Source organism: Schistocerca serialis, chromosome 9, assembly GCF_023864345.2.
Source record: "Schistocerca serialis cubense isolate TAMUIC-IGC-003099 chromosome 9, iqSchSeri2.2, whole genome shotgun sequence".
NCBI lineage: Eukaryota > Metazoa > Arthropoda > Insecta > Orthoptera > Acrididae > Schistocerca > Schistocerca serialis.
The window spans coordinates 427,605,913-427,633,163 of record NC_064646.1 but is presented as its reverse complement, the minus strand read 5'-3'; the positions used below and the strand labels follow the sequence as shown (position 1 = coordinate 427,633,163).

Genomic DNA, 27,251 nt, shown 5'->3' with positions numbered 1-27,251 from the left:
TAGGGAGAAGGTACTCCAAGAAAGCATGGAAAGTTATTAGACAAGATACATTCTTCCAGTCAGGTATGCTCAACTCAGCTTGAACTATGAGAATTGAATGATTACTTTGTCACATAAGAGAGCTTTGAGACTAAATTAAGGCAACAGACAAATCTGCAATGGATCTGCTTGGTCCCCAGCTGTCCGAATTGGCTCTGTTGCATTGGATAAATTCACGGCTGATGGAAATTGTTTCCAAATTATCTAATTCCAAAATTATGGATTTGTGGTTAATGTCTAATTATGTTGATAAATCAACAGTTCACTTGATAAGTAAGCCACTAAGTTCTGTTTTAGTAACTTTAGAGTATAGAGTTCTCCCAGATTCCCCCAAAATCTCAAAAGTTATCACCATATTCAAAAAAAGGTGATAAACAACTCCCCCAGAACTACGGACCAATAGTTGTTGTGCCAATATTCTCAAAAATATTTGGATCACTCATGTGCATTCAACTAAGCAATTATTTTGAAATTATGACCTCCCTTGCAACAATCAGTATGGATTTCGGCCAGGTAAAAATACTACCACAGTTGTTCTGGAAGTTGTTGATCAGACTACATATTTCCAAAATAAGAAGATGGTGTTACTGTAGTAACCACAACCAACTGCGTGAACGCCTTGGGCTGCGGATCAGAGCCGCCAGGCAGGGGAGCCGGCGGCAGTGGAGCACGCACCACCGGGTAAACACAAGGACGAGTCGGACGACAGACCAACGACAACCGACTATGACCGACACAACAAGGAAGAGATAAACAACGGAGGCTTGTAGAAACCACAACACCAAACACCAACAGTAAATCCACTCGGAACCAGAGCCAGGCAAAAGTCAACAACAAGAACGCAGTACCGCCGAGATAGAAACTCAATCCAGAGCGAGTACCAGACTGACTGGACTAGGGCAGAGAGGGTCCCTATATATGAAACCGGAGGGAGCGGCTATTGGCTGCTGTCTGCACATGGCGTAGCGGTGGTGCCCTCACTGTGCGAGAGCCGCTGCGCGGAGTAGCCGCTGCGGATGCGGAGCCCTCTATGGGCTGACCACGTCCATTTCTTGTGGCGCGTGTTCGACTTCCGCGGCCTGAGGTACTAGAGTTACTTGTATAATGTGATAGTGAAGCATTGACTGCATTCCTTTTAGCATACTGTGAACAAAATTTGAGAATTATGGTGTATACAAATCTACATTATCAGTAATTTCCTTCTACTTGAACAACAGAAGACAGCTCGTCTCATGATTTTTCATTATGGATGTCAATGACCTGCCCTATTATGTATCACAGTCTGTAAACTGATCTGCTGATGATAGAATTTACTTACTTCAGATCATGACATCCCAACTCTTGATGAGATTACTCAAGAAATTCTTGACTGCATTAAATTAGTTTGCAGCCAATAAACTTGTTTGTAATTCAGACAAAACCCGAAAGCTTATTTAAGGATTGTCTGAGAATGGAGGAAATAAATGTGTCAAACTCTTAGGAATACGTATTGACACCAAACTCATGAGATGATCATGTTAACAAAGCCTGTAAAGAGATCTCACAAGTGTCCTACCTCATGTGGATGGTTCAAATGGCTCTGAGCACTATGGGACTCAACTGCTGAGGTCATTAGTCCCCTAGAACTTAGAACTAGTTAAACCTAACTAACCTAAGGACATCACAAACATCCATGCCCGAGGCAGGATTCGAACCTGCGACCGTAGCGGTCTTGCGGTTCCAGACTGCAGCGCCTTTAACCGCACGGCCACTTCGGCCGGCACCTCATGTGGAGACGTAGAGATATGGTCAGTAATAATTCTCTCTATATGACAAATTTCACACTCTTGTAGCCACATATTTCATATGGCCTACTCATGTGTGGACATTCTCCTCATATAAGTCACGTAAAAAAAGTCTGTGTAATGTGCAAGCCTGCTACTATAGGGCAGGGATTCTCAAACATTTTTGCCACACCCCTCTTCTGTAACCTAAATTATTTGGTTCCCACCCCATTGCTCTTTCCATCCTGAGCGCTTCTCATACTTAACACAAAATCTGTTTAGTTCTGTCCAATAATTATACAGTGTTCTCTGAGCACACCATGATTAAGCATTTTTTTTAAATTTATCATATGTTATTATTATTCAAAGATAGTCAAGAGTTAAGAATTACAACGCGTTTATAAATAACCATAACTATGTGTGCAGTTATTGGGATTGAGCAAATATGAGTATTTCCCTATATATTTCCAAACAATGGAAACGTCAGGTAGGCACAAGTGAAAAGACAATTACACATTTAGCTTTCAGTCAAAGCTTTCTTCAGAAAAGGAAACATACACATTAATTCACACAAGCAAGCACATGACAGCGGTCCCTCCTTATATTGTTCACTACATATTTTTTTATAAATTAGTTCATAAATTAGCCAGATAGTTAAAGTTTGACTGTGTCTGTGTATATTGCTTTTAAATAATTCAGAATTTTTAATTTGTGAAGGAGCACTATTCACAAATGATTATAGAACAATTGTCATTATTTTAATGCCAATTTAAAAACTTATATTCAGACTGATCAACCAAGAAGGAGATAAACAAGAGTAAAAATGCACACAGTTCAAAATACAGAAATTTTCTGACATTTGCACACTTAGTGTGATGTGCGTGCTTGAATTTGTGAAGAAATCAAATCCAGTCTTAATCAGATATTTGCAACAGCAACTTATAGATGACATCTCAGTGTATCGAGATTGATCCTTTTTCCCTGATGAATGCCGTTGCAGGAAATGTTGACTCATACAAGTAAATTGATGTGAAAGTTAATAACATGTCCACTGTCCTTGCTGAACTGGGATATTCATTCTGAGTCTGCACTCAGAATTGTTTAAGGGACTTTGATTTAAATACATTTTTAAGTGTTCTGTCACTTGAGAGTTCTATTAGCTCCTGCTGTTCTAGTGTTGGCAAGTGGTCTCGTGATTGTATTGAATGGATTGTGAATCCAGTCACTTTTAAGATGAAGGTTCTGAAAATTTATCCTGAGACTGTTGCTGAAGGTTTCCGAGATGTGCTATGCCGACTACTAATTTTACCTACATCCAACTCATTGCCCTTCACGGAATCATTCAGGCATGAAAACATCTCACAGTTACCCTTCTCCATCTGGATTTTCCATCATCTAAGTTTTTTTTCATAAATGCAAGCACTTTATCGATTAGATAGATGATATGACCTTTTTGGCCTTGAAGTGATACATTAAGATTGTTCAATTTTTCAGAAACATCAGGCATTAGAAGCCGTTTCTTATCCAGAAACAGAACCGCAAGTGCAAGGCTGCTGTTCAATAGGAGAAAACAAATTTATCCATCCGCTCCATTACGCAACAAAGAACTTTACCAAGAGACAACCAACTTACCTCTGTGTGAAATAGAAGCAACCCATGAGTGAAATCCACCTCCTTGCAAAAAAATGTAAAATAGCCTGCTGTGTATAGCTCATCTTTTCACAAAATTTACAGCTCTAGCTACATCATTCATCACATTATTGACTTCTGGTTGTACTACATGTGTATCAAGCAGTGTGTGAATTTTACAGGAGGAGAAACCGCTCACACTGCTGCTGTGAACTCCTTTTTAATTCCAGTAAATGCTGCCATCCCATCAGTACATATTCTGACACAATTTGTCTGTGACAGATTGTTGTCACTGAAAAGGGAATCCACAAAAAGGAAATATCTTCATCTGTAGTCCTCTCTTCTAGAGCTTTATGAAACAGAAATTCCTTCTGCCCTTCAATGTCATAACAGTAGCATATGAAAACAAGAAGCTGGGAAGGATTTCTGATATAATTTCTGTCATCAAGCTGCAGTGTGAAGTTTGGAGCTATAACGAAGATGTGGTAGCAATTTATTTTTCATATCAGTGGTCATTGCATCAATACAGTGAGAGTGGTATTGACTTCAGACTTTCAAACCTTTCTCCATGCATGATTTTGCACATATTGACAGCTGCTGAAAGAAGTTCCGTATGATTGTAATTAAAGTATAACTACTCACAGAGGTACAGTGTAGGCTGTAATTATCGTATGGCAGTGAAACTTTGTAGCTATGCTAATGAGTTAAAGCAGATCCGATTTACGCAGGAGAAACAATTAGTTTGAGTTGTGGCCACCAGGTGCAAATCTGGTGCTCTACACTGTTTGTATGACGGTATGATGTCCACACTGTTATTTGACAAGCCATAACATGAGTGAACAGTATGGCCATTGAGAAAAGAAATTGTGTGCTGTTAACAAAACTGTTTCATGTGAACAGCAGCAGTTAAAATGATACATTGAGGGAGTATCATTGACAGAAAGATCTGAGGAGAGACCCAGTATCATTAAATGGTTTAAAGAAGATTATAATGAAATGCAAAAATGTGGGTGAATTTGGGAGGCACCTGGAAGAGGAAGGCATGCTGTCCTGGTGGAAATTGTTGATGAGGTTGCTGTTACTGTAACTAACCATGCACCATGTGCCCCAGATAGTGCTAATGCTTGTGCAGTGTCACAAGAATTGTCCATCCCATGGTCTGTTTTACACTGGTACCTGTAGAAGATCCATATGGTTGCAGTGATTGAAACCTCATGATCCGCAGCAACATTCTGAATTTGCTCTTCAGTTTCTGCTGTGGATCAAAGTTGATGACATATAGCCAGCCAATATTCTATCGAGGGATGAGACACTTTTTACTCTACAGGGTGCAGTGAATGCACAGAACTGCCAAATTTGGGGTACTGTTAAGCCACATCTTGGCACAGTGAGCATCAGCTTTTAACAACTCTTGGAGTGGGCTGGTTTTGATACAAAAGTCTTCGATTAAACGACGGTAATAAGAACATAATCTGAGGAAGCTTCTCACATCTCTAATACTTTTAGGAATAGGAAATTCCGTTACAGATCTCACCTTTTCTGGGTCTGGCCGCACATCTTTGTTTGACGCAAGGTGTCCAAGTATTTTGATTTCTTTTGCTTCAAAGACACACTTTCTTGGGTTAAGTTCAGTCCGCCTTGTTGGAGACGCTTAAGAATGGCCCTCAGTCTTTTTACGTGTTCATCAAATGTCTCTGAGAACACTATAATGTCATCTAAATAACAAAGACACATCGTCCACTTCAGGTGACTTAGAAGATTATCCATCATCTGTTCAAAAGTTGCTGGTGCATTACGAGACAGCATTACATTAAACTCATACAGGCCCTCAGGGGTGATGAATGCAGTTTTCTCACAATCAGCCTCATCTACTTCGATTTGCCAATGTTCCGAGTGCATGTCCATGGTCGAGAAAAACTTTGCCCCCTTCAGACAATGTAGTGTATTGTCAATTCGTGGAAGGGGGTAAACGTCCTTTTTAATTATCTTATTAAGCTTCCTGTAATCAACGCAAAAGTACCAACTGCCATCCTTCTTCCCGACGAGAACTACTCATGACGACCATGGGCTCTGCGAAGGCTTAATGACGTCATTCTTCATCATTTTTTCTACCTCATCACGAATTATTCGACGTTCCGTTGCTGACACATGGTATGCTCTCTGGCCTATTGGTTAATGGTCTCCAGTGCTAATCCGGTGCTTCACCATCGATTTTTTCTAATTTGCTCTTCACCTATGGATTGAAGCATTCAGAGAACTCTTGAAGAATGGCAAGTAGTTGCTTCTGTTGTTCCTTAGTGAGATCTGGTGATAGTCGAGCTAGAAGATCTTGTCTCGTAGTGGTAGCTCCAATTTTGCCCACAGACTCGGCATGGGAGATTTTTGTGATGCTCAGCTGTTCGGCAATTAACGACTCAGCGTTTGCTACGCACATGCGTCTTGGAAGGATCTGCGGTTCTCGGCGACAGTTAACTATCCACAATTCACCGAATCCGTTCTTAAACGAGACAACAAAGGCTGGAATGACCAAGTTATTCTTCAGTGGTATGCTTCTCTTACATTCCACTACAAGATCCATGGGTTGATGCATGGCATGACACATGACAGTTACCTTTCAAGTACTGACTGCGGGAATGATCACTTCATCCAGTACACATAGTCTCCACACAATCGGACGCGCATCTTCCTGTCCACAGTATCTCATCTTGTCTAGCATAATCTTCGAGTGACCACAATCTATAATTGCCTGAGAAGCTTTCAAAAAGTCCCATCCGAGAATGACGTCATGACTACACTCTTGTAAGAGGATGAATTCTAAGGGCTGTGTATGGCCACTTGTACCCACATGAATTACACATCTTCCTGTAGGTTTTACATATTTCCCATTAGCCACCTTCAGCAGAGATGTTTTATTGTCGACGAATACGGTTTTCTGCAACTGGCGACAGTACTTGTCCGAAATGACTGAATATGATGCTTCAGAGACCACAAGAGCTTGGGCTGGTTGGCCATCCATGAGGATATTGACGTAGTTTCCTGTCATTTTTTCAGTGATTGATAGCGGAGGATTTTTCTCTTCGGTGGCCTCACCTCCAAGGAAGGTCACACCTTTAGTTTTCCAGGTTGTGGCGGCTAGGTGATAGGCTGGAGCTTCTAAACGGCGATGGAGGCCTTGATCAGCATGTTGGGGAGCGTCCTCTCCAGCGGCTAGCTTGCGGCGATGGTGATCTACATCGTCCTGCACCCACATCTTCTTTTTCATCTTCATCATCCTGCACCCACATCTTGTTCATCTTGTCCCGGAGTTGGCATCAGCTAAGATCAGTCTGCTGTCTTCTGGCGCAGGTATCATAAAATATCTGCCACCTTTCTCAACAGTAGCGCACCGCATGTCCCGGTCGTCCGCAGTGAAAAAATACTGGTTGGTTATCCTGGGTCCTCCAGAAGTCAGTCTCCCTTGGTTGCCAAACAGGTTCCTCATGTGGCACTGTAGGAATGTAACTTAGCCTAGGTATTGACTTTTTCACCATTTTGAAGGGAAATGAAGGACAATAGATTGGATTCAATGTCTGTTCCACTTCCTCCCTTATGACCTCTTGAAGCATCTCGGTTTTTTGCTCGCCGTGCAATCCAAGTGCCTTCTGAACTTCCTCTCCCACTATCTGATGAAGAGCACTTGTGAAATCAGTTCCTTTCTTCTATCGCAGACATCGATACAACATTTGGAAGCCGTTCAAACTTCTTGCGTTTAATTCTTTTTCGATCCATTGTCTCTATATACTGGCACCAGTTTATGAAGTCGGCTGCTGTCGAAATCTCCTTCAGAAATAGGGCTTGATACATGTCCTCAGCAACACCCTTCGTGAGATGTGCAATCTTATCTTCCTCCTTCATTCTAGGCTCCACTATTTTACACAGCTCCAAGACGTCTTGAATGTAGGATGCTGTTGTTTCTCCTGGACACTGTGCCCTGCAATTTAATTTATCTTCAGCCTTACACTTCTGTTGCTATGTGCGCGGAAATACTTGCGCAGTTCCACCTGGAATACTTCCCAGCTTGAGAACTTCTCCTCGTTATTCTGATACCATTGCTTGGCAGTGCTCTCCAAGTAGAAAAATACTTTAGCCAAACACAGTGTTATCCCATTTGTTAAGTTTGGCTGTACATTCATATACCTTCAGCCACTTGTTTGGATTTTGGCCATCATCACCAGAGAACCTGATAGGATGTCTCATGTGGTGGCACACAGTTGCTGTCATCGTAGTGTCCTCTTCTTCTTCTGTCACCAGTAGATTGCCATCTGTTGAATATGGCTCGAACACGGGTTTCTTGCCACATAAACAGCGGCTCTGTCGTCACCTGATGGGAGCCACTGTGTCGTCGATGATGTGCGCTATCACAAGTTCCAATACCCAGCATCTCCACCAGAATAATGTCATGTAGAAGAAGGTGTAATTAGATGAATGACGAACACTAACTACACTTAACGAAGGTTTATTCAGCACTTGCACTTTCAAGAGTGCGGGGCGAACAGCCTCCGGCCAGAACACATACGGTATATATACAGTTACAGAACATTCCAGTACAATGATTCTTGACTTTTGTGGATACATTTAGAATGTACTCTAATCAAATATAGAAATTAAAATTGTACAGTTCAAGTGAGTTTTGAACTCACGACCCTCCGTGCAATAGTCTAGTATCATAACCGCTCCACCATGGTGACTGTGCAACTCAGCTTCTTCTGCAACAATATTTTATTCCCAAATCTTCCTTCCTTTCTTTAGTCACTTGAGTTAGCAGGATCCTACATATAATATTTTACACAGTCTTGACCCAGCTGTTATTTTTCCAAATGAGCATAAAACAGTCCATGTTTACCTCAAGAAGACTAGCGGTGAGGTAGATGGTAGTATGACTGTAGGTACAGTGCTGAGACTAGAGGTTAGTATTGTCCACTGCCTTTACCATTCACAATTGGGGACATTCTTGATGACTTTGCAATATTGCATCCAGAATGTAAACAGAAACCACTGCACCAGTTAGACATATGTTGCTGGGCTACATTGGATCAAGATGACACTTGGCTGCAGACCAGAGACGATTTGTTCAGTGAATTTCACTTAGAAAAATGTGCATTTCATTGTTTCTTTGTAGTATATTTGTTTCATGATAGCATTATTTAATGTATTCACACTGGAACAGCTTGTTCTGTTTCAGATTTTCTTAGCAGCCCTGATGTTTCATTGCCAGGGGACAATATGATTATTTGCTTAATTAACTAATACCCTACTTTGTTACTCAGGCAAGTATTTAAGTATTTTATCTGTGTCAACAGCAGCAGCGACGTGCTCTAGCCAATGTAGCCAACACTACAGTAGCGGGTGCGGGGCTGGCTCCTCCACCTGTCGTTGGACTGCAGCAGCAGCAACAGCAGCAGCCACAGCCACCAATACCTCAAGCACAGCAGCAGCTTGCTGCAGTTCCTTCACAACCACCACAGGTCCCGGGAGCCATACCGTACTCTCAGACAGCAGCAACCGCAGCTAGAGTGGCAGCAGCACTTGCAAAATCCGCCCAGGGAGCTGCTGCTCCACCCCAGCCACCACGTGCACAACAGCAGTTTTATGGTCACAATCCTAACCTTAAACGTAAGTCTTGAGTTGTGTTCTTATACAAAAACATTTTCCTAATTTGTTCATGCAACATGTGTGCCTCAGTTACAAGACCTTGGGAATTATTCTATAGTACATTTGTTAGAATACTTTTACACCTTGCATCTGTGTTGATATAACAGAAAACCGAGGCTTTTGGCTGTCATGCATTACATGGGGCTTCTCCAGCATGATACTGCAAATGACTGCCTAGAAGTAACAATTGCTAAGAAGCATGTTGGTCCATTGGCAGCATTCAGCATTAGGAGACACTACAGCATCTTGCTTCACTTGCTCATAAATCACAGAATTAATGTATGAAAAGGAAAGTTGCTACTCACCATATAGTGGAGATGCTGAGTCGCAGATAGGCACAACAAAAAGACTGACACAAATAAAGCTTTCAGTCAGTAAGGCCTTCATCAAAACTACACACACACACACACACACACACACACACACACACACACACACACAAATGCAACTCACACACACAACTGGAGTCTCAGGCAACTGAGACCATACTGTGAGCAGCAGCACCAGTGCATGATGGGAGTGGCGACTGTGTGGGGGTAAGGAGGAGGCTGGGATGGGGAGGGGGAGAAATAGTAGGGTAGGAGTGGCGAACAGTGAAGTGCTGCAGGTTAGACAGAGGGCAGGCGAGAGAGGGTAGTGGAAAAGGAGAGAACTAAAAATACTGGATGTGATGGTGGTATGAGGACTGTGTAGTGCTGGAAAGGGAACAGGGAAGGGGTTGGATGGGTGAGGACAATGACTAACAAAGGTTGAGGCCAGGAGGGTTATGGGAATGGAGGATATATTGCAGGGAAAGTTCCCATCTGTACAATTCAGAAAAGATGGTGATGGTGGGAAGGGTTCATATTGCACAGGCTGTGAAGCAGTCATTGAAATGAAGGATGTTATGTTTGGCAGTGTGCTCAGCAGGAGGTGGTCCACTTGTTTCTTGGCCGTAGTTTGTCGCTGGCCATTCATGCGGACAGACAGCCCACAGAGAATGCAGCACAGTGGTTGCAGCTTAGCTTTTAGGTCATGTGACTGGTTTCACAGGTAGCCCTGCTTTTGATGGGATAGGTGATGTTTGTGACCGGACTGGAGTAGTTGGGGGTGGGAGGAAGTATGGGACAGGTTTTGCATCTAGATCTATTACAGGGGTATGAGCCATGAGGTAAGGGGTTGGGAGCAGGGATTGTGTAGGGAAGGACGAGTATATTTTGTAGGTTTGTTGGATGGCGGAATATGACTGGAGGGTTGGGAAGGATAGTGGGCAGGACATTTCTCATTTTAGGGCACGACGAGAGTGAGTCAAAATGCTGGCGGAGAATGTAATTCAGTTGCCCCAGTCCTGGGTGGTACTGAGTTACGAGGGGAATGCTCCTCTGTGGCTGGACGGTGGGAGACTGGAAAGATAAGGCACAGGACATTTGTTTTTTTACAAGTTTGGGAGGATAATTAAGGTCTGTGAAGGCTTTGGTGGGACCCTTGGTATAATTCGAGAGGGACTGCTCGTTACTGTAGCTGTGATGACCACGGGTTGCTAGGCTGTATGGAAGGACTTCTTGGTATGGAACGGGTGGCAGCTGTTGAAGCGGAGGTATTGCTGGTGGTTAGTTGGTTTGATATGGATGGAGGAACTAATGAAGCCATCTTTGAGGTGGAGGTCAACATCTAGGAAGATGGCTTGTTTGGTCAAGTAGGACCAGGTGAAGAGAATGGAGGAGAAGCTGTTGATGTTCTGAAGAAATGTGGATAGGGTGTCCTCACCCTCGATCCAGATTGCAGAGATGTCATCAGTGAATCTGAACCAGGTGAGGGGTTTAGGATTCTGAGTGTTTAGGGAGGATTCCTCTAGATGGCCCGTGGATAGGTTGACAGAAGATGGTCCCATGCGGGTGCCCCTAGCTGTACGTAGGTAATGCCTTCAAAGGAGAAGTAATTGTGAGTGAGGATATAGTTGGTCATGGCGGCTAGGAAGGAGGTTGTTGGTTTAGAATCCATCGGGTAGTGTTCAATATCAGTAGTGTAAAGGGAGGGGGCATCAGTAGTGACCAGCAGGGCCCTTTGTGGTAAAGGGACAGGAACTGTGGAGAGCCAGTGAAGGAAATGGGTGATATCTTTTATGTAGAAGGGTAAGTTGTGGATAATAGGTTGAAGGAGTTGGTCTACAAGAGCAGAGATTCTCTCAGTGGGGCCACAGTAACTGATCACAATGGAGCGTCCTGGGTGGTTGAGTTTATGGGCTTTAGGAAGCATGTAGAAGGTTGGTGTACATGGAGTGGTAGGGATGATCACAGAAATGGACTCCGAGGAGAGGTTCTGGGATGGGCCTAAGGATTTTAGGAGTGACTGGCGATCCTGCTGGATTTCTGGAATGGGCTCATTGTGGCAAGGTTTGTAGGTGGGAGTGCATGACAGCTGGTGGAGTCCTTCTGCCATGTAATCCTTGTGGTTCAAAACAACAGTGGTGAGGCCTTTGTCCATAGATAGGATTATAAGGTCAGCATAAGATTTTAGATGGCGGACTGTGGTTCTTTCTGCAGATATAAGGTTAGTTTGCATGTTGAGGGATTTGGGGAATGATTGTGATGCCAGGTTCAAGGTTAAGAAATTCTGGAAAGTTAACAGGGTGTGATTTGGGGCAGTGGGGGTGGATCACGGTTGGCTGGAAGAGTGAACTGAGTTACGCAGGGTTCAGCATTGGTCTTTGTCTGATTGGTAGAGTTGGTGGTGAAAAAGTGTTTTTTCTGCAGGGACCTGGAGAAGGAGAGAAGGTCTTTAACAAGACCTGCATGATTGAATTTGGGAGTGGGGTGAAAGGTAAGGCCTTTGGAAAGGACTGATATTTCTGTGGGTCTAAGGTTTCTGGAGGAAAGGTTCATGACTGTGTTATAGGTCTGTTTAGGTTCTGGATGCTGTGTGGTGGTGGGAGGGATTTTTGGAGGGTGGAGTAAGTATAGTAGGTCTGCGAGACAGGGTTTATCAGTTGTGAGGGGACATGGAAGAGGTTTGGAGGTTGTTGTAGAGGTGGTGAACAGGGATACTCTAAGGCAGGAGTAGGAAGTGAGTGGGGTGGAGAGCTTTCTGAGATGGCGTTGTGCATGTTGTGGATGGAGACAAGGTACTGCAAGGAGGTTTGAGCTTGGTTGATATGGTTTTGCAGTACTATGTTGGTGAGGGCTAAGGATTAGCAGAATCTGAACAGGTGGTCTTGTGTCATTGTGGAAGGAGGGTTGGCAGCCGGAGATGGATAATTTGATGGTAAGGCCATTTGGAGGGATTCCGTGAACCAAGCAACAAGGCAGGAACAGTATGTGTCACTGAGTTCTGTTAATGTTAATTAACCAGCACCATAAATTGCTTCTGAATTGTCCTCAATCAAATGTTGGTGTCTTGGTCATGGCAGTATCTTTGACTACTAATCCAAAGGTCCTGACTCCAGGGTTTGACCCCAATCTCTGCTTAGATTTTGAATAAAGATCAAACTATAGTGGCTGAAGACTTATGGTATAAGAAAAAAAAGGCATATGTTCAGAGCAACCGGTTGGTCTTCAAGTGGGAAACCACCTTTAAAGGTGGAAGAATCAGCTATGACCAGTGACATGAGAAAGCAGAAGGCAATGGTAACTACTGCTTTAAAGACACAAAGTGTTTCAGTATGAAATGTAGCTTGTAATTAAAAGGGGACAGGTGATCTCTTCAATGCTGCATGATGCCAGATTAGTCGCCCATTCAGATCTCCGGGAGGGGACTGCCAGAGGGGTGTAACTTTTTGATAAAAATAAGTATAATGTTGTATTTGTTGGAGCATATAATGTCAGAAGTTTCAATAAATTTGGTATGATAGAAAATCTAAAATGGAAAATTTGAATGATGAGTCTAGGTGTACTATGCTTCATTGAAGTGAAATGGAAGAAAGGTAAAGACATTTGGTCAGGTGAATAGAGGCTAATATCAACTGTGTCATAAAATGGTGTATCAGGAGTAGGATTCATTGCAAATAGGAAGGTAATGCAAAGAGGGAGTTAGTATAAACAAATAGTTCAGGTACAAATGCTGATGTCATAATTGGGAGACGACTTACAGAGTATACGAGGTAACTGAATGGATAGGTCATTATATAATGGGAGATGAAAATCTATTTATCATGGCGTGATTGGAACATTATTGCAGGGGAAGGAATGGAAGGCACAGTTGCAGGAGAATACTAGCTCCGTAATAATAATGAGAGAAGAGGACAACTTCTTGAGCTCTGCCATGAATTTCAGCTTGTAATACACTGTTAAAAAATCACAATTGGAGGAGGTATGCGTTCAAAGGGCTAGGAGAGACAGGAAAGTACCAGCTGCATTACATTATGGGGAGACAGAGCTTTTGCAATCAAATATTGGATTGTAGTTTGTTTATTCCTGAACTATTGGATTTATGCAGGTGTACAATAATAAGATTTTGCATTGAAAATTACATGTTGTATTTAGGGTTCTATGCTATTATGGAAGTCATATACCTCTTAAACACATCTATTGATTAATAGATTGTGTAGATACCTGGCTCAGTAATTGTAAGGTAGCTCTCTCACTGTCAGGGTTGGCACTTATTTAAACTAGTGAACTTTAAATCTACATTATTTCTGCTTTTTGTTTCATAATGGTGGACAGCACTTCTGCAAGTTAAGGGTTTCTGTCTGCTTTCTTAATGAAAGGAGATAGGCTTTAATATAGAGGGAAGGTACTGTTATTATCTTTTGTTCTTTGAATGGTGGCTGGCATGACTATCTATACTGCCTATAATTGTCCTCACTGTGTTCTTTGCCGCATGAACATTGGTTCTGAACTGTAGGATATTTCTGTATATGAAGTGGGTGTGAAGGAAAGCATAGTATGAAGGCAGAAGCTAGTTATTACTAACACAAGGCTTTAATTGGTAAAAATCACAAAATTTATTTCAGAACTATTCTGTGTGTACAACCCATTTCAGTTGCAGGTCCACATATATTCCTAGTAATCTGATGGAGTCACTCCCATTTACTTTTTTACTCCATTTATGGATATACAGTTTCAGTTTTACTTTTATTAAATTAGTTATATGTAAACTTAGGTCGCAGTTTAGTATTGATGACTGTGATAAAATTTAAGAGAATTACTTGGAGACATCTAAGTATAAGGAAATACGATACTGAAATATTGAGGAATGATTATGTACCTTCAAAGTTCTCTAGGGATGTAGATACTGCAGTAATGAATACTACAGCAGGTTACTTGTGTTGAGGAAGAATGGATAACCCTGAAAAGGGTAATAACAGAAGTTGAACAAACAAATTTTGGTATAAAAATGGTAACTGAGGAAACTGTGGGCTCAAGAAGAAATTCAGTTGTTTGTAAAAAAAAAAAAGAAAGAAAAAAAGTAAATCAAATTATGGAGGGGGGAAAAGGGAGTACAATAAAATAAGAAATTAAAGGAATAGGAAGTGAATGTGCAATGAGAGGAGAGAGCGGATATGTGGAAAGGGTACATTGGGGGCCTGTGTGAGGAGAAAAAAACCTTTATTATGATAGAAGAAGAAGTGCGTGTCGATATGGAAGATGTTGAGGATCCAGTATTAGATTCAGAGTTTGGTAAGATTCCTTTGATTTTCCAAAATCATTGGTGGAAGTGGCAGCTAATTGTGCTTGATAATGGAAGCAAAAATTAAGTAAAACTAAGACACTGTCATGGGATTTGTCAACCCAGAATAAGTTCATGGAGGTATGTTCCATCTATGCAACTAGTTAAAGACAGTTTGCTTATTGACAAATGTGTTTCACTTCTTCTCTTTGTGAAGCATCTCCAGTGGCAATTTCCAACATTGTTGGCCCATTTGTGTGGTCCTGGAGATGTTTTCGTTAGTCTCCAAGCTCCAATTAGCTGATTTCTGGCATTTGTTCACCCACATTTGATTCACCACATCACATACATCATTTGCACTTTATATTTTGTGTTCAGCATATGTGTGTTTTGGGTGTGTAGTGTTGCCAACTGTTGGCAACACTACACACTGAAAACACGCACATGTTGAACACAAAATATGAAGTGCAAGTGATGTATCCGATCTGTTGAATCAAATGTGGGTGAAAGAATGCCGTAAATAGGCCCACTGGAGCATGGAGACTAATGGATGTATCTCCAGGACCACACAAATGAGCTAACAGTGCTGGAAATTGTCACTGAAGAAACATGTATGGCAGTAAACAAACTGTCTACTAGTTGCATAGACAGAACATACCTCCACCAAATTTTGAAGCAAACAAGGAACTATGGAAAATAGAAAAAAAAATGACTAGAAAAAGTGTTCAACCATGTAAACTGGTAAAAAATAATTAAATCCTCATAAAAATATATGTATGCTATGGAGAAATATTAGTAATTACCATATACGCAAGAACCAAGAGGAAACAGTAAGAATGGAAGTCCCAGAGAGAAACGCTGACCAAAAGGCAGGGGTGCAGTCTTTCTACTCTATGGCCCGATCTGTTTACCAAGAAGCAATAAAGGAAATAATAGAAAGGTTCCAGTATGGTATTAAAAGAATATCAGTGATAAAGACACACTGAAGACCTTCCTATCCTCTGTGAAAGTAAGGAAGAATTATAGCACCTGTTAAATAGCACAAACAGTCTACAGCACACAAACTATGAAAGGATGATGACAAAAGTGTTTAGAAGTTGCAGAAATGAAATAAGTGATAAACGTAACATCAAAATAGAGGATGAGGTGTAGCACATGAAGTGAAGGAATTCTGCTACCTTAGAAGAAAAATAACGTGTTGTATGGAGCAAAGAGAACATAGGAAGCAGATAAGCACTGCCAAAGAAGTCAGTTCTTACTAAAAGGACATTTGAGAAACGTCATCATTTATTATACTATGAGTTTTCGTATTTATTTGCCAGACTGAAATTTGAGTACATAGTCCACCATCAGTGGCATATACGGTACACGTCTATATCAAAAGATGTATCCGTCAAGTATAAAATATTTATTGTGTTCAAAAATGATATAGATCTCTGCAGTATACAGAGTGTTGTTTGTATATGTTCTAATGGTGAAACACTAAATGACTGCTTGTATTGGGCACTACTGTAACGGTAAGAAAACAGGGCACTGGTGGGAGAAAATTTCTTAAAAAGTATCTCTTGGTGCACAGCATTGTATGATACTGAATCATGGACTGTGTGAAAAACAGAAAAGAAGATAATTTAAACTGTGAGGTGTGGTGCTATAGAAAGATACTGAAAGTTAAGTGGACTGATAAGCTAGGAAATGCGAAAGTTTAACTAGAAAGGGCAGGGTGATGGGACATAGGTTAAGTCATCATATTACTAGAGGGAGCTCTAAAGGACAAAAATTGTAAAGGAACATCGAGAGTCGAGCTACAGAAAGCTATTTAAAACCTGAATATGATAGCAGTGGGATTTTTTCGGAAAGTTTAAGTGTATATCAAAAGGACAGACTAGTGGGAAATGGAGTTGGTGTATTTGTGCAGTAGACAAGAGACTCAAATCCACCAATATAAAAATTGAAGGTGGATGCAGAATTGTTTGGGCAAGACTCAGCATTGTCGGTGGACATAAAACCTCCTGATGTAACTGAAAACTTTAGAGGAAACCTCACCTCAGTTGTATGTAAGTTCCCCAATTGTACTGTAATCACTGCTTTAAGTATCCAATTATCAGTTGGGAGCATTACAGGTTCATCAGTGGTGGACTGACAAGACAGTCTGTGAAATATTACTAAATGCCTTCCTTGAAAACTACTTAGAAAAGATAATTAGGAATCCCATTCATAATGGAAATGTATTAGCACTAATGGCAACAAATATACCTTACCTTTTTGAGGGTGTCCACATTGAAACTGGTATCAGTTATCATGGCGCGGTTGTACAGCAGTGATTACCAAAGTACAAAGAACAACTAAAACAAGCAGAAAGATATTCATGTTCAGTAATGTCATATCTCAGTGAGCAACTTGGAACTTTCAGCACAGGACAAGAGCCAGTATAGGAACAATGGCTGAAGTTTAAGAATAGTTGACAATGCACTGGATAGATATATACCCAGTAGAACAGTTGATAATGGGAGAGTCTCTCCATTTTATACAGTCACTGAGAAGAAGTTTCTAAAGAAACAGAGGCTACTGCATAATCAATGTAAAACAAAACATAGGACTGTAGATAGAGAGGTGCTAAATGAAACACATTTAGCTATCGAGAGAGCAATGAGTGAAATATTTAGTGACTTTTGTAGAAGAACATTTTCAAATGATCTACCACAGAACCCGAAGAAATTCTGATCATATGTAAAAGCTGTTAGTGTCACCAAAGTCAGCGTCCAGTCACTTGTGGATGAGACATGCATTGAAGTGGAGGGTAAAAAAGCAAAATCAGAACACTTGACTCTATTTTTAAATGTTCCTTTCAAAGGAAAACCCACTAGAGTTGCCCCAGCTAATCCTGGTACCACTGAATGGATGAATGAAATAAGTGTTAGAGTTAGTTGTGTTGAGCAACAGCTGAAATATTAAAATTGAATGGAGCTCCAGAGCCCACTGGAATCCCTGTCAGATTCTATACTACATTTGCAGCAGAGTTAGCCCCTCTGTTAACTATAGTCTGTTGTAAATCCCTCAAACAAAAACCCTTGCCCTGTAATTAGAAGAAAGTGGAGGCCACACCCATTTACAAGGAGAGCAGTGGAAGTGAGCCATAAAACTACCATATTTAACATAGATTTATTGTAGAATCTTAGAGCATATTATGAGTTTGAACATAATGAGGAGAATGACCTCCTCTATCCCAACCAGCACGATTTCTGAAATCATTGCTCATGTGAAACCTAACTTGCACTTTTTTCACATGACATGCTGAGAGCTTTGGACTAAGGCAGTCAAGTGGATGGAGTATTTCTTGATTTCCAAAAAGCATTTGACTCAATTTGTGCTTACTATCAAAAGTACGATGATATGGGGTATCAAGCAAAATTTGTGACTGAACTGAGGATTTTTTGATCAACAGATGTAGAAGTAATTTTGAAAGTACTCCAGTGAAGTGTGTCAGGACCTTTGCTGTTGCTATTGTATATGAATAACTTTGTGGGCAGTATTCATAGTAACCTCAGACTTTTTGCCGATGATACGTGTCTCTAATGAAGCACTGTCTGAAAGAAGTTGTGTAAATACTCAGTCAAATCTTGATAAGATTTCAAAGTGATGCCAAGGCTGGCAACTTGCTTTAAATGTTTGGAAATGTAAAGTAGTTCACTTCAAAAATGGGGAGCACTGGGGTGGAGGGGGGACCCACAGTATCCTTTGACTGTGATATCGGTGAGTCACAGAATCAGTTAACTCATACATAAACCTGCTTGTAACGCTTTATAGGGATATGAAATGAAATTGTCACATTAGCCAAGTTGTAGGTAAAGCACAGGGCAGACTTCAGTTTACTGGTAGACAAATGGGGAAATGCAATCTGTCTATGAAGGAGATTGCTTAGAAATCATTTGTGCAACTTGTTCTAGAGTATTGCTAGAGTGTGTGGGACTCGTACGAAAGAGGACTAATGGGGTACATTGGCCTGAATGGTTGCAGGTTTGTTTGATTCCTGGGAGAGTGCCACAGAGGTGCTAAAGCAATTGAACTGGCAGTCTCTTGAAGATAGATGTATGCTATCCCGAGAAAGCCTACCAAAAAAGTTTCTAGAACAGACTTTAAGTGTTGACTCTAGGAATGTACTACAATCCCCTACCTATTGCTTCTGTAGGGATCATGAGGGTGAGATTAGATTATCAATCATTTATCCCATACTTCAGACATGAAATGACGTGGAAAAAAACCGTAATTACTGCTACGTGGGACGTACCCTCTGCTGTGCACACCACAGTGATTTGTAAAGAATAGATGTAGACTGGAATATAGACAGCAAATAATTGGCAACATTGAGTGCTTCTTTTAAATGAAGAGGAAATTTTGATGGGCTGTATCAAATCAGTCAAAAATCGGATGACCCAAAACAAGATCGCTGCTTTAATAATCTAATAGTTATCATAATATTGTACTGGAATTCAAATAATCTAGTAGTTATCATAATATTGTACTGGAATTCAAATTGTCTTTCAGTAGTTGCATTTGCCTCTAATTTGTACAACAGTGATGACTTACATCACATTCTTCTTGACTTAAGTGCACTAAAAACACTAACAAAAGCAATGTTCCTACTGTACATGTGCAGATCAGTTACAAAATTTATGAGTTTACACTGTACAACACGCATACTTTAACATCCAGTTCTTTATTCCATCTGTGGTACAATCAACCTAGACCAAGCGAAGTGGCACAGTGGTTAGCACACTGGACTCACATTTGGGGTGATGACGGTTTAAACCCTCATACGGGCGTCTTGCTGTCCTAAATCGCTCCAGGCAAATGCCGGGAAGGTTCTTTTGAAAGAGCACAGATGATTTTCTTCCCCATCCATCCCTAATCCGAGCTTGTGCTCTATCTCCAATGACCTTGTTGTTGATGGGACATTGAACAGTAATCTCATTCTCCTCCTCCTCCTTCTCCGTCCACCTAATGAGATGTAGTGCAATTGGCTGTATCACTCGTTACGGTAGTGAAGATACTAACATCAGGTGCAAAAAACTTTTATCTGTCAGATAATGGGAACTACAGTAGGAATATCAACAATGTAGGTAAAGACAGATTGCTACTTATTGTAAAGAAGACATGTCTAGTTGCAGACAAGCACAACTAAGAGACACTTACATAAAGCTTCCAGCCACAGCCTTCATCAGCAAAAGAGAGACCACACCATTCACACGACCGCCAACTCCAGCATCTCGAGCTAAAATACAACGATCATGTGGGATGCAACCAGCACTATTAAGGGGGTCAGGGAAGGGGAAGGGATAATAGTGTACGGGTGGGGAGAGAGACGAACGCTGTCTGTTGAAGTGTGCAGGGCTTAGACTGCCAACAGACACAGCATCAGGATGTTGTGGGGCAAGGAGGTGGAGAAAAGAGGAGAGGAGCGAGGAAAGATTTGTGGATGCATTGACTGAGGGTTGCAAATAAATTAGGTGGGAGATAGGAATGGGGAGAAGATGATAGGACAGAGGGAATGGAAACTGTTGGGTGGAGGGTGTGGAGACAGTATGTTACCGTAGATTGAGGCCAGGATAATTATGGGAACAGAGAATGTGATGTAAGGATAACTTTACTCTTGGCCACAGTTTGGAGATGGCCATTCATCCTAGTGGACAGCTGGTTGGTAGTCATACCAATATAAAAAGCTGTGCAATGATTGCAACAGAGCTGGTAAATGACAGGACTGCTTTCACATGCCGCTTGGCCCCTGATGGCGGAGGATAAACGTGCGACAGGACTGAAATAGGAACTGCTGGGTCGATGGATTGGGCAGGTTTTGCATGTGGGTCTTCCACAGGGATATAATCCATGTGACAAAGGGTTGGGATTAGGAGTGGCATAGGGATGGACTCGGATGTTGTAGAGGTTGGGTGGACGATGGAACACCACTTTAGGAGGGGTGGGAAATATCTCAGGTAGGATGTCTCTCATTTCAGGGCATGATGATAGGTAATCAAAGTCTTGGCGAAGGATGTTGTTCCCATCCAGTGTGGTACTTGGTGATGAAGGTGACACTCCTCTGTGGCTGAATCTTGCGAGTTGGTGAGAGTGTCGGGGGTATGAGAGGAAATGGCACGAGAGATCTGTTTGGGGACTAGGTCTGGGAGATAGTGCCCGTCTGTGATGGCCTTGGTGAGATTCTCAGCATACTGCAGAATGGACTTTTTGTATTTGTAACTGCAGTTGTGCCATCCCTGGGTAGCCAGGATGTATGGGAGTGAGTGTTTGGTGTGAAAGGGATGACAGCTGTCAAAATGCATGTACTGTTGGTGGTTGATGGGCTTAATGTGGACAGAGGTGTGGATGGAGCCATCAGAAAAGAGGAACATCTAGGAAGAGGAACATCTAGGAAGGTGGCATGATGGAAGGGAAGGTGTTGAGATTGTGAAGGAATGAAGATAGGTTGTGTTGGCCCTGAGTTCATATCATGAAGATATCTGTACCAGACTAGGGGTTTGGCGTTTTGGGAGGCTAGGAAGGTCCCCTCTAGATGTCGCATAAAAAGTTGACACAGGAGGGTGACATGCAGGCGCCCATGGCTGTGTCGCAGATTTGTTTATATTCCTTCCCTTCAAATGAGAAGTATCTGTTGGTTAGGATAAAGTTAGTAAGGTGTACTAGGAATGAGGTTGTGGTTTTGGAGTCTTGAAGGACATTCGGAAAGGTAGTGTCCAATAGTGGTAAGACCACAGGTATGAGGGATGTTGTTATTAGGGTGGTGGTGTCAATAGTATAGGGAGGTGGCGTCAACAGTGACAAGTAGGGATCCAGGAGGTAAAGATGTAGGGCTGGTGGACAGTTGGTGAAGGAAGTGGTTGGTGTCTTTGACAAGGGAAGGTGGATTACGAGCATCGATTTGAAGTGTTGGTCAATGAGGGCCGAAATTGTTTCAGCCATGGCACAATAATCGGCCATAATGGGGTGTCCAGGATTGTAGGGTTTGTGGATTTTGGGGAGTGTGTAGAAGGTTGGTGTCATAGGGTGAGGCCTTAAGCAGGGATTGGAGTTTGTATTGGACTTCCGGGATGGGATCACTCTGGCAAAGTTTGTAGGTGGAGGAGTCAGATAATTGGCAGAGGTCTTCTGCCAGGTAGTCACTGCAGTTCATAACAACAGTGGTGGAACCTTTGCCTGCAGATAGGATGATTGGGTCAGGATTTGTGTTGAGGTTGTGTATGGCTGTTCTTTCTTCTACTGAAAAGTTGTTGTTCTGAAAAAGAAACCTAGGGAGGGATAGTGAGGCTAAGTTTGAGGTGAGAAATTCCTGGAAGGTGGTTAGGTGGGAGGGGGAGAGGATCACAGTTGGATGGTGGTATGAACAGGAAGAGGCAGGGTTCAATGTTGGAATTAGGGTGGTTTTGGTTGGAGAGGTTGGCAGCAAAGAAGTGCTTCCATTGCAGGAATTGGGATAAGGAGAGTAGGTCTTTGAAAAGTTCAGCACGGTTAAATTTGGGTGTAGGGCTAAAGGTAAGGCCTTTAGATAGGACTGAAACTTCTGTGGAGCTGAGGGTTTTGGTGGAAAAGTTAACAACAGCGTTACAGGACTGTTTTGCCTCTGGATTTGGTGGAGAGGTGGTAGGGAGTTTCGGGGATGTGGCGAGTTGAAAAGGTCAGCTAGGCACAGTTTAGCTACTATAAGGGGTGGACGAGGAGGAATACTGTGGGTACGATAGGGGTTGGATAGTGGTGCCCTGAGGTGGCAGTAGGATGTCAGTAGGTTGATAACTTATGGGATTGGAGTCTGGAATGCTCCTCCAGGTGCTGGGTGTCTCTCTCTTTTAGTGATGAAGGTTGTGACCGAAAGCTTTATGGTAGTGTTTTTTAATTGTGCCTGTCTGCAACTTGATGTGTCTTCATTACAGTACGTAACAATCTGTCATTTCCTACATTGTTGCTAAACCTTTATCTGTCTCATGTATACAGAACACACAGGTGTAGTTGTTGGTAGGAAAGCTGTCAGTATTAAGAAAAATTTCATGTAGAACAACAATCGGGTGCTGCTGGTATCACTGTCCAGTTCTAACAGTTTAAGAAGGAACACCCATGATTTTATGTTTATCGTTACTACTTTGAACATAGTCAAGCACACGTTAAAGTTGGACTGAGTTGAACTGGTCATAGCTGAGTATTGCAGTGTTTGTGTTGTTTCCTGGTACTGTGATTTGCAGCAAATTGTGTTTTCTTTGCTGTGAGGGGATGTTGACATCATCTGGTACCTGAATGTCCGCCTTATGTGCTGTGGCAGTTTCGTTCCTAGCACCAGCCTCACCTATATTTCCTGTACCTCAAAGTGCTGTCTCGTTTAGACTAATTGGTCTGCTACATTATTAATGCACATGTCTCGTGGAAAGGGCGTATGGACTGCAATACATGTGAAATAAAATTAAATGAATCCCAAAGTTCTTTATAATAAGACACAACAGATCATATAAGAGACATTAAACTCCAAACTGTTCTTTTTGTGACTTATGAAAATAACACACAGATAATTTTAGAAAATGTCCCAATAAATAAATCTCTGTGGGCATTTGTTAGATATGGGACCGTCAGAAATGTAGTTTCAAAAACTTGCTTCTAAAATGTTGCTGTAAGACCTTCAGAGTTACACTGTTTTTGTTAATTCAGCAAAAAGTACGATAAAACTACCAGATCTGCTGTGTAAAAAATGCTTATTACATGTTACACACTAAACTAAAATGTTGTACAGTATTAACTCATTAATTTTGTAACTCCGTTTCATTGAATTGACCTGTTAGCTGCCAAGCCATATCTTGGAACTGCATCCCATCATTTGTATCTCTTACCATCAAGAATGAATTGGCTGCTATTGCCACTGTGTCACACTGATACATCAGTTTACTTGCAACGTTTGAGTAAAGTAGTGCACAGCAGCTGATGAACTCTGAGTAAGTGTCATTGAACATTCGGAGGACAGAGTCCTGCTCGCAGTCATCTTGCATATCATCAGCTGCGGCGGCATGTTCTAGCCACTGGGGTGTTCCCTACCTTTTTGACCTAGTCTTAACTGGGATTGCAAGCAGCTGGTGAGGCACCGCTGTAGTGGCTTGTGAATAATGAAAGATACTATGAACCAGCTGACAAGATTTATAATGTAAATTAAATTAAAGTTGTTACATGTAGACACACAACATTGTAGCACCTTAGCTTCTCATTCACATTTTTATGAACCAAGTGTTTTTCAGTATTTGATAAGAATTGGTCTTTAGATAGTATAAGGGGCAATCCAAAAGTTTCTGTTCGGAGGCTGTACAGTTCAGAATTCATATGCCAATCAGGCGAAATTGTCATGAGCGTTGAGGAAATCATCCAACCAACATACCAGGTTGAAGTAGCCATAGGATAAAACACCGTGTCCTGCTGCGTGATGGAGTTGGTAACTGCCTCCTGCATATCCTCATCTGGCAGCAATCATTCACCCGCCAAGTCCTTTTTCAAGGGACCGAAGGTGTGATAATTGCATGGGGAGAGATGAGGCCTATAGAGCGTGTCTTCAAGTGTATCCCACTTGAGTTGACATTACAGCATTTTCCATATAGGTAATTGTGTTGTAATGAACCAGCAACACCCTTTGTTGTAGTTTTCCGCAATGGTGGTTTTCGACAGGTGTGCTGCCCCGTACACATTATTCATTTTCTGATGATGTCTAGTGGTGTTTGTCCTTTAGCAGCTAAGAAAAGAATAATAGCTTGTTGATTCTATTTGGGTGGATTTAGTAATAGCATTGCCATTGTTCAGATTTCTGCATTTATCTCACATATTTGGAAAGACATGAATGCCATGCTAATTCCTTGACTACATGTCTGGTTATATACCTGCATTGGAGTCACGTTACATTGCGTACATGCTGCAGCAATGCCCTCAAATGGAAACTTTTTGATCACCACCAATAACACAGGCCAATGATGGAAAAACTTTTTTGCTGAAAATACCTTATTCTTATGTTTTTTAGGGTGGGAAATCCAAATATGATACTTAAAAACTTTATCACCAACCATTTCTTCATATTTTATGGTTAAATTTATTACATTAAACAATTTTTTAAATAATTTAACAGCTTTTGTATAGTTAAAATAATTAAAAAAGGAGGTGTAATGAATGTAGATGACGCTGGTAGCGCTGCTGAAAAACATTTGCTGGCAAAAAAAGGTCAATTCTATTTTTGTGTTAGCAGATGGTGTTTTGTGTACTGTCAACCTAACTTCACTTTCCCGTTTCCTGTACACATGCTCAGTACACTGTCTAATCGTGGTTGTAAAAACTCTGCTGACCATTTTTGTTATATTTGTAGTGAATTTGTGATTAAAAAACACCAAAGAAACATTACAGACTTTGTGAAAAAGGTTTATCTATCATGCTTCGGATGTTTTCTGGGTGATCAAGATAAATCTTGGGTGTCACATAAGGTATGTTGTGTGTGTGTTGAACATATGAGAAAATAGTCCAAAAAGCAGAGAAAAGCCTTCAGATTTGCTTGATATGGAGGGAACCAAGAAATCATTCTGATGATTGCTACTATTGCAGTGTTGATATTACTGGTCATAATTCGAAAACCAAGAAGGTAATAAGCTACCCTAACCTTCCATGCGCCATCAGACCAGTAGGACATAGTGTAGATTTGCTGGTTCCTGAACCACCAGATGATTTAAATTCCATTCCAAGGGAAGTGTTTTCTGATGTACAATCTGATTTAGATGAACCAGATGATGATGAATTCCATTGTAATACAGAAAGTATAGAGCCCAAATTGTTTACTCAGACCGAGCGTAACGATTTGGTTAGGGATCTGGGCCTAACGAAAGAAAAAACTGAACTGCTTGGCTCTAGATTAAAATAAAAGAACTTATTGGCAGTTGGAATCAGCATATACTTGTATGGATAGAGAGAGCAGCAATTTTCCAAGTTTTTTCAACAAGAAGGGATTTTTCCGTCTGATGAATATGGTTGGTATTTAATAAAAAAAGGAAGACTGGAGGCTGTTTATTGATTCATCCAAAACTAGTTTAAAGGATGTTTTATTACACAATGGCAACATGTATGCATCTAGACCTGTTGGAAGGAAGCTGTGAAAACCTAGAAATACTGCTAAATAAAATAGGCTATTCTGCTCATGGTTGGATGATATGTGACGATTTAAAAGTAACATGCATGCCCCTTGGTCAGCAAGGTGGCTTTACCAAATTTCCATGTTTCTTGTGTGAATGGGACAGTAGGGCTAGGGATCAACACTGGTGCAGAAAGAACTGGCCTGTGAAGGAGTCTTTAAAACCTGGTGAGAAGAACATTCTACACAAAAACCTTGTAAATAAAAAAAAGTTCTACATATAAAGTTAGGCCTAATGAAACAGTTTGTAAATGCTTTGCCTAAAGATGGACCATGTTTTAATATCCCCGCCAAAAGTTCCCACATCTTTCAGAAGCTAAAATAAAAGAAGGCATGTTAATTTTGAATCTACAATGACCTTAAATGAGAGAGAAACATGGGTATCATTCAAGCAAATTGTTACAAAGTCCTTAGAGCATGAAAAGACCCAGAATATGTTTCTATTGTAGCTACAATGTTAAAGAAATTTAAAACTTTAGGATGTTTAATGAGCCTGAAAGTTCACTTTTTGAACAGTCACCTTGATTACTTTCTGGACAATATGGGAGATGTTAGTGAGGAGCAAGGAGAGTGTTTTCACCAGGACATTAAAGTGATGGAAAAACACTACCAAGGTCGCTGGAACACCAACATAATGGAGGACTACTGTTGGTCACTTCACCGAGAAGTTCAGCAAGCGACTCATCATAGAAAAAGCTACACAAGAAGAAGCTTCAATGAAAAAAAGAGAAAGAAAATACAAACCAATTCCAGCTGACAAGTGAAACCTCTATTAACACATATCATTCTTTTAAGTAGATTACTGTAAATACAAACCATGCTTATGTTGCAACAAAATCTTTCATTAATTTCCCCGTTTTCCGTATAGCATAGGATTTTCATACTATATAATAAACAGCATATTGCTCAAAAACTATGGGTGATAAAAAAAAACTAAGGCTATATTTGGATTCAGCTCATAAAAATCTATAAAGATCAGCTATAAAAGTAAAAAAAGGTTTTTTTTTTTTAAAAAAAAAGTTGTTGGCCTGTGTGATTTTTTCTGAAATGTGTTTTGTTCGTGCCAAACATGTAAAACTGGTTACAATATCTTTGGTGTAGATGGACTGTTGTAGAAAGGAAAAGGAAACTTTTGTCTACCATTTCCTGTTTAGATATTGCTGGGTTGTATGTGGCTTCAGTTGTTTTCTAGTTTTTTTTCACTGAGTAAATGTTTATCTTTTACTTTGCTGAGATTAGCTTGTAGGCCTGTCTTTTTAAATGGCTGCTCCTCTGCCATGTATGTGACAGAAATACAGTGTTCCCAATACTACAGTAGCAATTCATAATTGAATGTACATTTCCATTTTGTT

The 27,251-nt window shown here is 41.1% G+C and overlaps 1 protein-coding gene across 5 annotated transcripts in view; it reads left to right on the top strand.

Annotated features, from left to right (window-relative positions):
- The window catches only part of LOC126418612 (PAX-interacting protein 1-like), a 176,809-nt gene that overhangs the window by 100,736 nt on the left and 48,822 nt on the right, over positions 1-27,251 (top strand). For 4 of the 5 annotated variants that reach the window (XM_050085450.1, XM_050085447.1, XM_050085451.1 and 1 more), the window contains exon 14: positions 8,771-9,083. In XM_050085450.1, the coding sequence (XP_049941407.1) occupies positions 8,771-9,083 (313 nt within the window). The remainder of the gene's footprint in view (positions 1-8,770; positions 9,084-27,251) is intronic. The other variant, XM_050085449.1, reaches the window with a different exon arrangement.